Here is a 16328-nt window from a genome sequence, read left to right as displayed (position 1 = left end):
CAATATTAATGTGATGTTTAGCTTGCATGACATAACACAACCAGTCTTAAAAACATAAAGGTACTTTGATATGAATTGCTCAAGCAGAGCATATCCTTTGTGCATCATATGTCATCAAATGTGTCACTAAGTATAGCAACAATTTAGCATTTCAGACAATAAAGAAAGTATATAGATTCTCTAAAAAGGATAAGAAAAGGTCCTGTGTGAAGAAAGAAATACTTTACTTCTCTCTCCACATTTATCAAAGGAGGGTTGCAGGTCGGATCCACACAAACATGTTCAAAGTCACTGATTTTACATAATGATTATGGTGGACTGACTCCCTATTTGGTAATTATGGGTTAGGGAGCCGCATGTTCCAGTAGACAAGCCTTGAGGTTATAGCGATATATGCCATTGATGTGTGTGTGTGTGTGTGTGTGTGTGTGTGTGTGTGTGTGTGTGTGTGTGTGTGTGTGTGTGTGTGTGTGTGTGTGTGTGCAGCCTGAAGTCATCAATATTCTCATTGTGTAAAGCTGCATGTTAGAGTTATGTTTAAATGTAAAGCCCAAAAAACAACTTGTCCTTTAAAGTTCCTTAAAATAACAGCTTTTTTCGACACTGTCTTGACAGTATTGATTGATTGAAACCTTTATTTATTCAGGGGAAACTCACTGAGAGCAAACTCTGCAGGAGTACACTGTTGACAGTGATATACAGATAATATGTGACTAGAAAGATAACACAACATTTCTGCCAAGAGTAAAAAAAAAGACAAAACTACATTTACATTCAACTGGTAAAACTGGTGTTTCAATGAACAACACAAACTATGAGCAACCTGACGTCTTGTACATAATTTAAGACACACTTCCAAGGTGATGCCTTATAAATTGCTTATTTTTTTCCGACTACTGCTTTTGCTTGAATAAATTACTTAATCATCAAAATAGTTGCAGATTAAGCTTCTGTGATCAACTAATTAATTAATAGACAAATTGTTTCAAGATATTTTATTGATAGATAGTAGACAACTAGGATTTTAATCATTCACGATTGTGTTTCTTTTCTGAGAATTAACAGGATCTTATCCATTCATGTATAATGATCAAAAGACACCTGACGCTACTTCCGGGGACGGCTTGAGTCAGCTGACCAAGAACCGGCCAATCAGAAGTCATTCGCTGTTGTAAATACACGGTTGTTTTGAGAACATGTAAAGAAAGAGCCAACAGAGACCGTGAGGAGACATGAAGGTGGAGACAAGAGTCAGCGGTGAGTCTGTGATTTATATAACCATATAACCATGAACGTGTGGGGAGTCGCTTTATGTCACGTTAAAAACTTTTTTTTTTTTACAGCTGTCTGAAATGCATGATTTAAATAATTATCCAAAAATGAAGCAGTGTTATTTCAATGAAAGACAGCACAGTTCGTAATCTGCATGTAAAGTACACAACGCTGTGTTTTCTTTCAATAAAGTAGCAATTCTCTATGATTTAACTAAGCTTTATGTGTGGCTTAAATTGGGCTACATGCTTTTATTATTATTATTTTAATATATCTTTATATATATATCTTTATTATATTATTATTATATTATTATATTATTATTATTATTATTATTATTATTATTATTATTATTATATATTATTTTTATAATTGATATATATTCATTCATTCAGCAGCCAGTAATACAATAAAAAATTAGTGTATTTATTTACTTATTTAAAAGTTAAATGAACAAATTAGAAATCCTTAGAAATCCGGAACGTAAGAATATGGAAATATAACAACCAGACACAAGATTTATCCTAGCTCAAACGGTGTATGTGCTGTGTAGTGGTCTCCAAGTTTACACATCACAGTTTTTTTACATATTGAACCACAATTCTTCTTCTTCTTCTTCTTCTTCTTCTTCTTCTTCTTCTTCTTCTTCTTCTTCTTCTTCTTCTAGTATCAAATACTGCACATACTTCATTATGCACAGTGAAGCTCAACATCCAAGTTACATAACAATAAGTGGAAGGGGGATTTAATATTATTTGTATTTTACTGATTCTGAAATCTCTAAATGATTATTGTTCTTTTCATTCCCTAAACTTTCTATTTCTTGCTCAACTACAAACGGAGGGAGAAAGTGGATGTAGGGCAGGTGGTTATCCCCAAGAATTTGACTGGGAAAAGTGCTCACCGTATAAAGGATAGATTATATTAGGATTATGTATAATCCTCAATATGTAAATTGTGCACCAGGCTACACAGCACTCAGATGATTATTGTACCATGGGAAGATGAAAAAGCATTCTGAGATGTTTGGACTGTTTAATTAACTCACATGTGTGTCGTAAAAATCAGTGGAGGTTCAGCATATGAAGCAAACAAATAGAGTTTTGTGTCACACTGTAGAAAGCATGAAATTAAAGTTGTTTTTTTTAACTTTGGAAAAATAAAAACTTGATCTTCATCACAACAGGACACACTAATCTGCACACTGGCTGGGATAAAGCCACCTTCATTTAAAAAATAAACAGCAGAACATTTAATCTTTAATCTGTAATTTTAGGAGTTCAAGTCCATGTTTTATTAGTCACAATAGATGAAGTGGTTACCTCCTTAAATATATGCTCTAGGTATGAATCTGTTCAAATCATACCTATGAAATAAAAATAAACAATTTATTATTGTACTTATTAATGTACTTATTGTTGTGCTTACAGACATGCAGGGAGCTGCCGCAACACGCAGCAGCAGCAGCAGACAGGTAAGAACACCTTTAGCAAACAATCACTCATCTGTCACAATACCCACAGGCACAACACCTTGAGAGGGTGACGGGTTTTTATTACTTGTAAATTTGAACAATATTTGCTCCAGTCCGTTAATCTCTTTGGCAACTCGTTAAAAAAAACAGGTATTGAGTTGTGTATGTTGTGTATGTTGTGTCATTTTACCATAAAGGATCATTTCCTTAATTATACAGTGCCTGTAGATTCCTTTTTAAATGTCTGCATAAGAGGCTCTTACACTCTTTCAGGAAACACTGAATCCATCTGTGTCTCCTTCCTATAACACGCGTGCTTTGCATTTAAAAACCTTGTTATATAACGTTTCCACCTGCCTGCTTTTCTTTCTACCGTGACTCTGTGAACTTGTCCGGTTGGCCTGGTTGTTCTTCGGGACAGGCTCGACCTGACATGCTACATTTTTTTCCCTCACCTTTTTCATTTATAGAGCCCTGCGGGGAACAAAGAGAGGATTACGAATAAAGGATCACGCACATGACCATGACCAATGTTTATTGAGAGTCACCTACTTTAGAATGAGAAAATACAGACTTAATTCTTAAAGAATAGATTGAAATTAATAAATAAATGTAGTAAATAAAATGTCCTAATAAGGACATGCGTACAAGGATGCATCAGTGTCAGTAGACATTTGTCTAACATTGTTCCCACTGCTTTCATGGCGGGGCAAAGGGCAGCTGGCATAAAAGCTGGCATTTTCAAAAGTCTGTGAATGTGACATCAATCCCTAGACTTAATTCCCGTTGAGTGGACTGATCCAGTTTTCTCTCAGTGTGGCTGGCTCACATATGCTTTTAATAAATGCACATTGGTTGGACACATTTGTACATTTGACATTTGATATTCAAGATCAAAGAAATACTTGTATCTGGATCATCTGCAGCAGAAGATTCAATTCAAATTCAACTATTGTCAAAAGAGACACAAAATCTCTTTAGATCACGCTGAAACACATAAAAGGCGAACATTAAACACCTTAATGTGAGATTCTTTAACTGTCTTGTCCACATTCAAATTTCACAAATGGAGCAATGCTATCAAAATACTGACAATGTGGCCTTTAATAGCTTTATTTCTTTGAACTGTTTTTGCACTTCCTCCATACATGTATTTGCTCATGTATGAAGGCTCTGCTGTATTTAAACCACATGTTCTGTACACCGTGCTCCATACATGTATAGTCAAAGAATGTGGTCCTCCAACAATCGTCTGTTTAAGATAAACATGAAGGTTTCAGATGCACTCTTTTTATCATGGTGTTTTATCTCTGCGCAGTCCCATGGTGCTCAGTTCCTCACCCTTATGGAAACACAAGTCATTAAAGTCCTCTTTGTGTAGCTCAGCGTTTCACCTACAACTAAGTAGACCACAGTGCAGCCATCCTCATTGTTGTTTCAGAGACGTTTGTGTGGGAAACGCTGATGTAGCCCGACATCATGAGACTGCACTGTATCATCAGAGAGGTTCATAGATGCACTATTGTTGCCTTTTTCTCCACCCAGGAGGGCCCTGGAGGACTGTGGGACTCTGTGAAGAAAGCTGCAGTGGTCATTGGATCCGGAATCTTATTCTTGGCTGCATTCGGCAACTCACTGACATGGTACAGTAGGAGTTCCTTACAAGTTCCAGTGTTACAAAAATAAAGCATTAGCTTGTCCGGACATTAAGTTGAGGATGAAATGAACAATTTACCTTGAAATGGTTGGCTGGTAATCACCACAGGAGAAAAGATGTTAAGAAATCTGAGCATATGTAACGGATGTATGCTCTTAGATAATATTTTTGCTTGCTTGCTGTCTCACCCAATTGGCTACAGAGTGTTTTTATTGTTGGTGCAGGATTTAAAAATAGGACTTTCGCAGGAGAGGGTATGACATGACTTGAATGACAGGATATGACGCTGTGTTGTTGCCAGGTGTCTATTGTGTTCTGGGTGTTTGGTTTGTTAGGATGTGGCTGGATGTTTGCTCGGGTGTGATTGCTAGGACATGTCAATGTTCACACTAGCGTTTCTGGGCGGTTAGTAGAGCATTATTAGCTCGGTGTTTTGAATATTGGAAATCAGGTGTCAAAGCCTGACAGTCTGTGAGAGAGTGGACAACTGGGCTTCATATGTTCAGTACAATGAGAGACAGACTTCTGCATGTTCTCCAGAGCAACGTGTACAGAAGAATAACAATGTGTGTGTTAACGATGTAAGAAAACCATCTCGTGAACGTATTTAACAACGGTTCCTCCTCGCAGGCATCTTCAGAGGTTCTGGGGAGCTTCAGGGGATTTCTGGCAGGACTTGTGGACCAAGCTGTGTGGGACGTTTGAGGGTCATGAGAGTGCGTTGTTCTACTTAGGTAAGAAACAACAAGAGGTTAGTTCTGTGTTAGTGTTCTGTTTTTGACAGTTCATAACAGAGGGGTCTTTATCACGCCACACACACACACACACACACACACACACACACACACACACACACACACACACACACACACACACACACACACACACACACTCACTAACAGATTGAATGACTTTGAATCACTACTTACTTTGTATTTGAGAGTTTTTCGCAGAACTTTGATATATTTACTAATGTAGTTTAAAATTAGATTTCACAAATGATTTCATCACCTCTTAGACACAAACAGGGCTTTGTTTTCTGCACAAAAGAGTATCTTATTTAGCACCAGCCACAGAGGAAATACCATGTTTTTGTGGCATTGAGAACAGTTGTTCAGTTCTGCATATCAATTTGTTTACTCACTCTTATGATGCAGTCATCATGTTGCTGTTGTTGTTGTTGTTGTTGTTGTTGTCATGGCTGATGTGCACATATATTATCTTTGTAGGACAGTATGTGCTGCCAGTTCAAAACACTTTGCATAAAAAAGATAGGTGTAACAGAGTAAGGCGTTTTCACCACAGGGATGATGTAATATGCATTAAGGTAAATCAATAAAGTGCAGAGCAAGTAATACAATGCAATAAAAATCCTCCCTCAAAGTTCAATCCTGCTGGATATCTGTGATAATCTTAAGTACCTTGGATTGCTCAAAATCAAAATCCATCTTTTAGTGAGCTCAGAGATAAAAAGTTGAAGGCCAGCCTCTTCTTAAAAATGTCAGCAAGATGTTTGCAGAATTTATCGTGAACATTTTTTTTTTGTGCAAAATAGTTTTTTGGCATTTGCTGAAATATTCAGGGCCAGGACGGGGGCTGCCATGTTGTCCCTCTCTGACAGAAGTTTCTCAACAGGGGCAACAGCGGTGCCGACTCTGGTGTTCTGGGGGACGAACTGTCTGTTGCTGTTGGTGGACACCACTGGTAAACCGTCCTTCATCACTCGCTACCGCATCCAGCCAGACAGGAATAACCCGGTATGTCCTGTATTGAACCTGTTGCAGTATCTCCCCCACTTTCACTATAAACAACCACCATCAGCACTATGACCTCTCATGACCTCTGGGGCTTTACTATTGTTATTACCACTTGGAGTTTTATAGTTGATACCACTGAGATGCCGAGTTCACCTCCACCTCTACTCCTTTTACCAATATTGTCACTGCATGAACTACTTCAACTGTGGTTTTCTTTTCTGACCCCTTTTAACCTCAAAATAGTTTTTTCAAAATAGAAACAATTTTATGGCGTTTTTATGTGTTGAGGAAAAATAAATCCATCAAATCTCATATTTGCCCCTCACTTGCCAGGTTAAACTGAGCATGATTGGATATTTAAAATGAATAAAACTTGTCTCCCATGTCAACGAAACATTGATATTAGCTTAATCTGTCGTTAGACATGTCTTCTGTTCTTTTGATCATTTGATAGAGAAAAGGTTAGGGTCACATGGCATTACAATAATTATCTCGATAGGCTATATAAAAGTAATATTTTAAATAAATACAATAATATAATATATATTCTTTATACAGGTATCTCCTTTATTTATTTTAACAATTATTTATATCTTATATTTATTTTACATTATGTTTATTTATTCATTTCTCCATCTATTTCTACTGTTGTATTTTATATTATTTGTATATTACTTTTGGCCCCCAATAAATAATATCTATAAATAAGCGTTGGTCTTTTAATAATTATATCTTTGGTTTTGAGAAATCTTTTATTTACCTGCCACAATAATGAAAAGGACACTGTGTGTGTGTGTGTGTGTGTGTCTGTCTGTCTGTCTGTCTGTCTGCGTGTCTGTCTGCACGGCTCTCAGTGTTGCTGATGTGACGGGTCCACCTGTCCGTTTGACCAAAGTCCTCTCACTGTGTTTGATTAACAGATGTTGTCTGACACTGGGGAGATAAAGACTGACATTACTGATAACCAGGGCTGGAAGGTCACGCTCAACGTGTAATCAGCTTTCCTTTTTTTAAAGGTTATAAAAAGGAACACAGTTCACAGGAAGTTTGTGTTCATTGATGTGAATACAAATATTTATTAGTCGACTTCAGGTCGAGTTACATCCATAATCCATACATGAGGAAAATCCTGCGAGAGATGAAGCGTGTTATCTTTATATGGATGTACATTACGTGTGTGGGGTTTACCACCTTTACGCTCCATTGTGTGTGATCTGTTGGCTCAAGATATTGAAGCTCTGCGACCGAGAGTAACCGTCTGAACTTGAGGCCTATTCGTCATCAACAAAGCCAGGATGGGCTGTTGTGTAACAGCAATACAACTTGTATCACGCAATCTATGTATGCATCTTACATTCAATGAGTTGTGCATGTCAGAGCCCTTGGGTCTATCTTCAGCTGGGCATTGTTTGAAATATGAAAAGTTTCAACTGACAACACACAATGTACTAGTTAAGCCATGTTTTTAAGAACCTAAAAATAAACAACAGGGATTTTGTCACAGCAGGAAAAGCACAGGTGTAAGTTGAAACCCATTTAGCTTATTGGTCATGTTGGCACACTGTCATGGCTGACTGAGACGCTTGAATGCAACAGAGCCATCGTTAATAATATTATATTGGTAACACCTGGGTTTTTCCTACTACTGTAAAAAAAACAAAAGGCCTATTCATAGGTTATTGTGTACTTTGGTAAACACATGTAATTACAAAACGGTACTGTAACTGTGCTCACACCCAAACACGCACAAACGTCCATCATGATATGTCCATATGTTGAAACTAGGAACTCTATTGTCTGCATTTTAGATAAGGTAATTAAATTTGGATAAATGTGTCAAACAAGAAGAAGAAGTATGTAGTATCAAAGTAGAATGTAATACAATACATGGCTGGAGAAAACGGAATAATTAAATTAAAATGTGGGCGATAATAGAAGAAATCCTCCCAAAACCCATGAAGAATAAGTTTGGAGCTTTAAAATTTGCAAAAGAAGAAGAAGAAGACGACCAAATCGGTTATTTTAATGCTTCGAAATACAACTCAACATGTTAAATGACATTTAGTATGTGTATTTAGAGATTATACCCTATTGATTTCCTGTCTGACTCCTTCCTCGTCCTCCAGGTGGATCCTGTTAAGCTTCTCCATGTGATGAAGACCGTCATCTTCAACTATGTGTTCATCTCGGGGTCCATGGTGGTGGTGGCTCACTACTTGATGACCATGAGAGGGAACCCCTGCGGCCCTGAGCTGCCCACCTTCCACTGGGCCCTGACTGAGCTGGCTTTCTTCTCCCTCTTGGAGGAAATTATGTTTTACTATTCACACAGGTTTGGATCATTAATTATAATATTTACACATGTGCTTTGTTTTTTTACTGTGACATGACAGTAAAAACATTAAGAAATGTATTTTCTACCCAGCGGGCGATAACGATTCTTCCTCATGTGAGATTCAGTTGTCATTGAAAGACTTAGCTTTACACATTACTGCCACCTAGTGGTAAGAGTGAAGAAGATGTATTTTACTTTATATTGCTAAAACGTTATCAGGGCCAGAAAAAAGCTGCAACATGAAAGTGAACACATTAATAAATCAATAATTATAATCTAATAATATAACATACGTTATTCTGAAATGGGCCGTTCTGCATAATGAGTACTTTTGGTACTGTAAGTATATTTTGCTAATACTTTTGAAAGCATAACTTTTACTTTATTGCTACTAAATGATCTGAGTTCTTCTTCCTGCTGTAGTTACTTGAAGTTTTGTTGTTTAAAAATGTTTCCGTACATATTTTCCTCTCAGACTTTTCCACCACCCCAGCCTCTACAAGCGTTTCCACAAACAGCACCACGAGTGGACCGCTCCCATTGGAGTCATCTGCATCTACGCTCATCCTCTGGAGCATATGGTGAATGACTGCCTCCCTGCTTTTCATTTCATTTCCTATGTCTGTCTCAGTCACGTTCTTAACATCTTTAAGTTGTAGATCTTTCACTGTCGCCATTTTGTTCCTCCTCTCTGCCGTTAGATCTCCAACATGTTGCCGGTGGCAATCGGGCCGGTGATCCTGGGCTCCCACCTGACCACCACCTGCATGTGGTACAGCCTGGCTCTGGTCAGCACCACCATCTCCCACTGTGGATACCACCTGCCCTTCCTGCCCTCCCCCGAGTTCCATGACTTCCACCACCTCAAGTGAGTCTACCTGTCCACTTCCACAAGTACTTCAATCCAGGAATGTTGAATATTAAAAACAGGATTAGAAAAACATCTGTGTGTGTGTGTGTGTGTGTGTGTGTGTGTGTGTGTGTGTGTGTGTGTGTGTGTGTGTGTGTTAAACTGGTTCAGAACATATATCAAAGGGAGAAAGTATTTTGTCAGGCTCGGAGATCATGTGTCAGAGAAGCATTTTGGAGTTCCACAAGGGAGCTGCCTCGGGCCTTTACTGTTCTCCCTGTACATGCTACCGCTGGGGGACATCATTAGAGAACACAGTGTGTGCTTCCATAGCTACGCAGATGACACACAGCTGTACATCTCTGCTGAACCAAATGATGCTACAGCTGTTAACTCCATCGCCACCTGTCTGTCAGCAATAAATAAATGGATGATCAATCATTTCTTAAAATTAAATGAGAACAAAACTGAAATCCTGCGAGTAGGTCCTGTAACAAAAAGAGAGATGATGCTGAATAACATGGGGGAACTTACTCCTTTGATTAATACTGAAGTCACAAGTCTTGGTGTTATCATAGACTCAGCTCTAAGCTTTAAATCCCACATAAACAAGGTGACACAAACATAATTCTTCCACCTTAGAAATATAGCTACAATCTGACAATTTATAAATCAAAAGGATGCTGAAAAACTAATCCATGCTTTTATCTCAAGCTGACTCGATTACTGTAATGCACTCTTTACCGGCCTTCCAAAAAAAACAACAGAGAGACTTCAGCTCATCCAAAACGCTGCAGCGAGGCTGCTGACTAGAACCAAGAGGAGAGACCACATCAGTCCAGTGTTAGCCGCTCTACACTGGCTTCCACTAACTTTTAGAATTGATTTTAAGGTCCTCCTTCTTGTATACAAAGCCCTAAACGGAACCGCACCAAGTTACACTGTCCACTCTCTAATAAACTATGTGCCCCCAAGAACATTACGATCATCCACTACTGGTTTATTAAATGTTCCCAGAAACATCCAAAAGAACATCGGGCATGCAGCCTTTAGCAATTATGCACCAAAGCTATGGAACACTTTACCTGCAGACATTAGGGAGACAAGCTCTCAGTATCTGCAAAAGTAAACTAAAAACATATCTCTTTACTTTTAATGGTGATATTTTAGATTATTATTATTATTATTTAATGCTATTTCACACTCACTTACATCATCACTGTGATTATTGTACTGTAAAAGCTCTTATTCTGTCTAATGTTGTACAAATCTTTGTTTTTGCTGTGAAGCTGCAATTCTTGTATGAAAGATGCAAATAAAGTTTATTATTATTGTTATTATTATTATTATTATTATTATTATTATTACCCAGATTTGTTTACAGCAAGAAAAATATCAAATATAATTTCACTTTTTATGTCTGTGAAATCTGTAAGAAATGATTCTTAATTACTGTAAGTTGGAAAAGGACAAGTTTTTAAAATGTTATAATAATTGTATTGTTATTGTATCCTCACTTGACCTTCTTGATTCCAGGTTCAACCAGTGTTTCGGGGTCTTCGGCGTGCTGGATCGGCTCCACGGCACAGACGCCAAATTCAGGCAGACCAAGCAGTATGAACGCCACACCCTGCTCACCGGTCTCACCCCGCTGAACGAGAGCATCCCTGACACACCCAAGAAGGGCCATTGATGACCCCTGACCTTTTTAAACCTCGGGTTTAGCCACGTTTGGGATATGGGGAGATGAGATTCCCAATCTTAAATTGACAATTAGATTTGAATTATTTTAATCTAGAAAACCTGTTGGTCAGTTTCAAACTGTGAAAGTCTGCCAACACTCTGCGGCCACCGACCTCATTTTTTAATTTTTCCAATTAAAAATGTACTTTATTGCAAATGTAACGCTGGGGTTTGTTTTTGTTTGGCCTCCATGTTCACTGTTGATTGTGGAGTCACCTTCCTCTGTGATTTATTTCTAACCTGTTCCCCATCATGATTCCATCTTCTCGTGACCCGGGTAGATTTTCACTAATGACGTTTGTTCTTTTCTTCATGAATCTCATCTTTAACGTTAGTAAAGTCTATAATTCACATGCACATTAATCTTAAATCATGTGTTGATTCTTAGAAACACATTTAGTATTTTAGGTAATGTTTAGTAACTGCACTTCCAGCTCCGCAGTCCAGACTCGTCTGCTGCGTTCACTTGCTGCTCAGACAGAAGATACATTTTGCACATTTCTTTTTCCGAGCTATTAAAACATATCCTTGAATGTCAAATGTGTCTTTATGTTTTACATGTGGCCTCAGTAATGGTTGTATAATAAGACATGTTGATAAAGAGATCTCCTACTGTGATTTATACAATGTTAATATATATAATATATATTAAACTGGACTGTTTAATATTAAAAGATTTTAAGGTGTTTTCTTTTTTCCTTATTTTGCCATTTTACACACAAAGAAAATCAATCCCTTAAAAAACAATCTATTGAATCTGCTACATGTATATATACATATACACATATTGACATTTGCAAAGTTCATTCATTCACATGATGGAAAGAATTGCTCGTTTTATTCGTCTATACTGACGTTTGACTAACCGTTTTTATGAAACACTGATTTTATTTATTTTAATGTTTGACATACTTATTACTTACTTATACTTATTAATACTATACGCTTATATCACTTTTCTTGAGTCATACTATTTTTGAAATACATTTTTACATAATGTTTTCATGACATACTATGAATTTCTAATGTTATTTTTATGGTATACTAAACTGACTTATTACGGACCACCACAAAACTATTCCATCATTGATGTGCAATCACTGCCATGTGCAACATTCATTTTTTATCAACCACTTTGTACGTACTGTATATTTTATTCTAATTAAAATAAAATATGACATGTTTACTATAATATATTTCATCTAAAAGTATAGAATTTCCCAATATTTGACATTTTCTAATGAAATAAATATACAACTTTTTTCCAAGCATACGGTTCTGACGTTTTAATGATATGTTAATGACATACAATACTTTGACATTTGTTAAGCTAATACGATTAGCGACGTAGCTTCGGTAGTTTCAAACATCTTTGCAAAGTTAATTCACTCACACGCAGAAATAATCACGCAGGAGCCGGCGTTTGAGGTTTTTTTGTCCGTTTTGTGTTTTTTTTCTTTATTAAAGGAAAAGCATAATTACTACAAATTACAAATAACACTAATAGCGAATCACATCAGCCTACAAAGCAGATATTATGAATATTAAATGTTATAATACAAGATCTCATTCAAGTATTTTACATTTTTCCATTTTATATATTTTTTTGTTCCTTTTTTCCTCGTTTTCATCTTTTTTTCCTCATGACAAGCCTAGGATATAGTAATGTAATGAACTGTCTTAATGGTTCATATACAGTCATTTCTTATTCATATGGCTTTATGGAATTTTGTCCTTTTTTTTTTTTTTCAGTCTCCAGACATCATAACCAGCCATATCCTTCTGAGCGACGTCACAAACCCCAGTTGGGATCTTTCTCTCCTTCTCCTCCCTTCCCCTTCTCTCATCCAGCAGTCATCAGTGTCCGGCCCGCTGGCCGAGTCCGTGTTAGACTGACGAGCAGAGGGCGCGGCGCCTTCTAGAGTTTGTCTGGACAGCAAGCAGCAGTGAAATGCTGATGAAGAAGGCTGAAAACTCCCAAAACACCTGGAAGAAGGTCCCTCGTAGCGGCAGACTGCCATGTCTGCAGCCACACTCCAGCTCACTCCCATTCAAAGGATCCGCTGGTTTTTTTGGGAAACGGGTTTCTTCTTTTCCCCCCCCCGAATGCTTTGTAGCTCTTATATGTCCTGTCTTTAAACCTCCAGTGAACACTTTGATGCATCAACTGTGAAACTGATCCAAATCTCCCTGAAGATAAAGCAACAAAACATTAAAAAAGGAAGAAAAGAAAACCAAGTACAGCTTTGCATTTCCATGTTTCCAACAAGTGTGGATTTAGAAGATGAAACTGAAACACTGACAGACTTTCCACTCTGATGGAACATCAACCGACAGGCTGAATCATTATTACGCAAAAGGACAAATACTTAAAAAATAAAAAATGAAACATGTCTGATACAGTTTGATCTAAATAATTGTCAGGCTTTTTCCAAACTCTTAATTCCTAAAAATGAATTTGAACTTCTTCCCTCGTGTGACGGTAAATAGTTCATCACTGGGGAGCAAAAACATACGTCAATGGAAAGTGGGTCATTTTCTCACTCAGCACCTGGATATCCATGTGTGTGTGTTAAGACTCAAGATTACATTTCCAGAATTTTGTGAACTTCTTCAATTTAGACCCCAAAATCAAATCTTTTCTATAAGTGTTTAGACTTTGCAGACTTTTTCTAGAAGGTTGAAGATTGAATAAAAATGAGTTTGTTGTTGGAGATTCTGCTCTGTCATCTTGGCAAAAACATCTTTACTAGAAGAAAAGAAATAAGAAAATTAACTGATTTCAACGTGAAACACTATAAACTTACAGATTTAGTTTTTGCACTGAACACCTGTTTGACCCCCTGATGTCAACTTTCCCTTTTGTGTTGTGAATTATGTTTCCGTTTCTGAAATCCACAGATGTTTGAAACAGCCTGACACAAACCCCACCTCCATCATAACAACAACAACAACGCTAGAAACACTGCAAATTGAAATTAAAAAGCATTAAAAGATAATCATGTGAACATAAAAAAAAAAAAAAAAAAAAAAAAAAAAAAAGTTAAAGAGTACGTACACATGTAAGGCAAATATATAATCTGTTCTATAAACAATAAAACAAGTAGCAGGGAGCTGTAATCATTTCTCTTCATCGGTCAAATTCACATTTACATTAGTGGAGAAGAAAGAATCACTTCTATTTTATATCATCAGTACTCGAGTTGGATTAAGATTTAAACATCCACACGGTTGACTGTAGGAAGTGTGACGACAGAACAGAGTCCAGTCTTCAATTTTTGTCAGACATCAAGCTGCGTGTGTGTGTGTGTGTGTGCGCGTTTTGTATATAACTAGCTCACACTGCTACATCTGTACCTGCTCGCGACTACACCTGTCAGTGTTCATGCCTGTAACTGATGCGTGTATCCGAGTGTGGAACAGGAAGAGGTGGCGAGCGGCGGAGGCCCAACCAGGCCGTACGAGCTTCAGTTTAACAGTAAAGTCGGAGGCCAAATGTCTGAGCCTCATAAGCGTCTCCACCCAGAGCACCTGCGACAGAGCACGACGGCTCTCCTCATAACCATCGCTTCTTCAAGTAATCCAGATTGATGATTCCAGTCCAGTATCGTCACTGATGGATGGATGTCAAACTGATGGATGAACGGATGGATGCAGCTCGTCTGACGGGGAGGGGGGGGGGGGGGGGCGAGAGAAAGTCGGGAAGCAACCAAAAGGAAGATCATCTGCGATTGTCCCCTCCCAACTCTCCACCCCTATTGAAGTTTTTTGTGTGTGTGTGTGTGTGTGTGTGTGTGTGTGTGTGTGTGTGTGTGTGTGTGTGTGTGTGTGTGTGTGGGGGGGGGGGGGGGGGTTATTCCACCAGGTTTGTTTCAGCACAGAAAGCCACAACTTGCAAACACAGGGAAGAATTACAGGACTTGTAACAGACCAAATGACACTTGGAAGACTCAGAAAAGGTGACGGGAGGGAGTGAGGGGCGGGTGGTGAAACAGTTTGGCAGACAGCACCACCTAGTGGCCTCTGCTGGGAACGGTGACCGGATATATGGGTGATTCCAATGCTGTACAATCGACAATAAGGTGGTGGGCACAAGTTAGAAGCAGTAAAACCATTAAAATAAGGCAACTTTCAATGATCGTGTCCCTACTGAGGGATTAGTACAAGTCTTATTTTTCCTCTCTTTTTATCATTTGGTTCTTTAATATTTTCCCCTCAATGTCCAGCCATAAACTAAATCCAATATTTTAAATTTGAAGCCTCTCAACTCAGAGCACTGGGGGCTCTGCGGATGGAAATGTCAGTCGCTCAGTTTAAACCACTTTGGTCCGGTTGGATGTCAGGAGCAGCACGGCCTCCAGCACGGCCGCTGTCAGGGCTTTCAGAAGCTCAGTCTTGTTCAAACTATTTCCAAGTCCTCAATCTCGCCACATGCCGAAATAATAATCATAAATCTGAGATCTGGGGGAGGAATCAAATATCTTTCAGCCAGCAGGACAGTGATCAAGGAGGGGTCCCAGTGACAGAGAGGGGGGGTCAACATGAAAATGTAAAAAATAAAAAAATAAAAAATTTCCAAGGGTAGTAAATCACCACTGAACCATCCACCGAGTGGACCGGCAATGATTTATAAGAGATATCCATCCATTCTTTGCCTCATCAAGACAAAAAAGAAAAAGAAAAGTATCTTTTTCTCAAAAGCTTTGAACTAAATAATGAACCGAGCAATATTAATTATTTATCTTCCTTATTTCTCAATCAAGTCATTGTAGGAAAAAAATAAAATAAAATTCTCATGCTTGAAAGAAGAACTGGACACCCCCTCCCCCTCCTGTGGTGCAGAGAGAACCAGCGACTAGCAGACGTGGTTTAGTTCATCCATGTGGGCCGGTGTGTTTGTGGAGTTACTTCAGTGTCTTGGCATCTGGAGCAGGGTCAGCAGGTGGGGGCAGGGGCAGGGGCTTTCTGGCTGGTGGTTTTGGCATCATCCTTGGCGGCGGCGCCCTGGGTGGTGGGGGCGGGGCTGGGCCCGGAGCTGGCCTGGCTGTGGGGTCGGCTGGTGGGCTGAGATGGGTGCCGGCGGCGAGTGTCCCCGCTGGACGAATGTCTCCTGCGGCCTCCTTCCTCTATAGGTGGCTGGAACCAGGAAAGAAAAAGAAACAAAAGATGGGGTTAGATGGGGGGGTCGTTTACATAGCACAACAACTTTTAAAGATTTATATTAAGTGAATTAACTACCA

At 38.5% G+C, this 16328-nt stretch overlaps 2 protein-coding genes across 2 annotated transcripts in view; one reads left to right on the top strand and one right to left on the bottom strand.

Annotated features, from left to right (window-relative positions):
* Nucleotides 1-1156: 1156 nt before the first annotated feature.
* Nucleotides 1157-11510, top strand: faxdc2 (fatty acid hydroxylase domain containing 2). The gene is made up of 9 exons (XM_029448258.1): nt 1157-1257; nt 2703-2746; nt 4292-4389; nt 5034-5137; nt 6039-6160; nt 8287-8492; nt 8971-9076; nt 9197-9363; nt 10882-11510. The coding sequence occupies exons 1-9, from the start codon at nt 1233-1235 to the stop codon at nt 11036-11038; spliced, it is 1029 nt and encodes a 342-aa protein (XP_029304118.1). The 5' UTR covers nt 1157-1232; the 3' UTR covers nt 11039-11510.
* A 1253-nt stretch (nt 11511-12763) lies between these two features.
* larp1 (La ribonucleoprotein 1, translational regulator) overlaps nt 12764-16328 on the bottom strand; it is a 39341-nt gene continuing 35776 nt past the window's right edge. Inside the window, 2 exon segments of the mRNA XM_029447681.1 lie at nt 12764-16040; nt 16042-16224. Of these exon segments, the coding sequence (XP_029303541.1) occupies nt 15993-16040; nt 16042-16224 (231 nt within the window). The 3' untranslated portion in view covers nt 12764-15992.

This window comes from Cottoperca gobio, chromosome 14 (assembly GCF_900634415.1).
Source record: "Cottoperca gobio chromosome 14, fCotGob3.1, whole genome shotgun sequence".
NCBI lineage: Eukaryota > Metazoa > Chordata > Actinopteri > Perciformes > Bovichtidae > Cottoperca > Cottoperca gobio.
The sequence above is the reverse complement of the archived record's forward strand: the minus strand, read 5'-3'. Positions and strand labels throughout refer to the sequence as shown.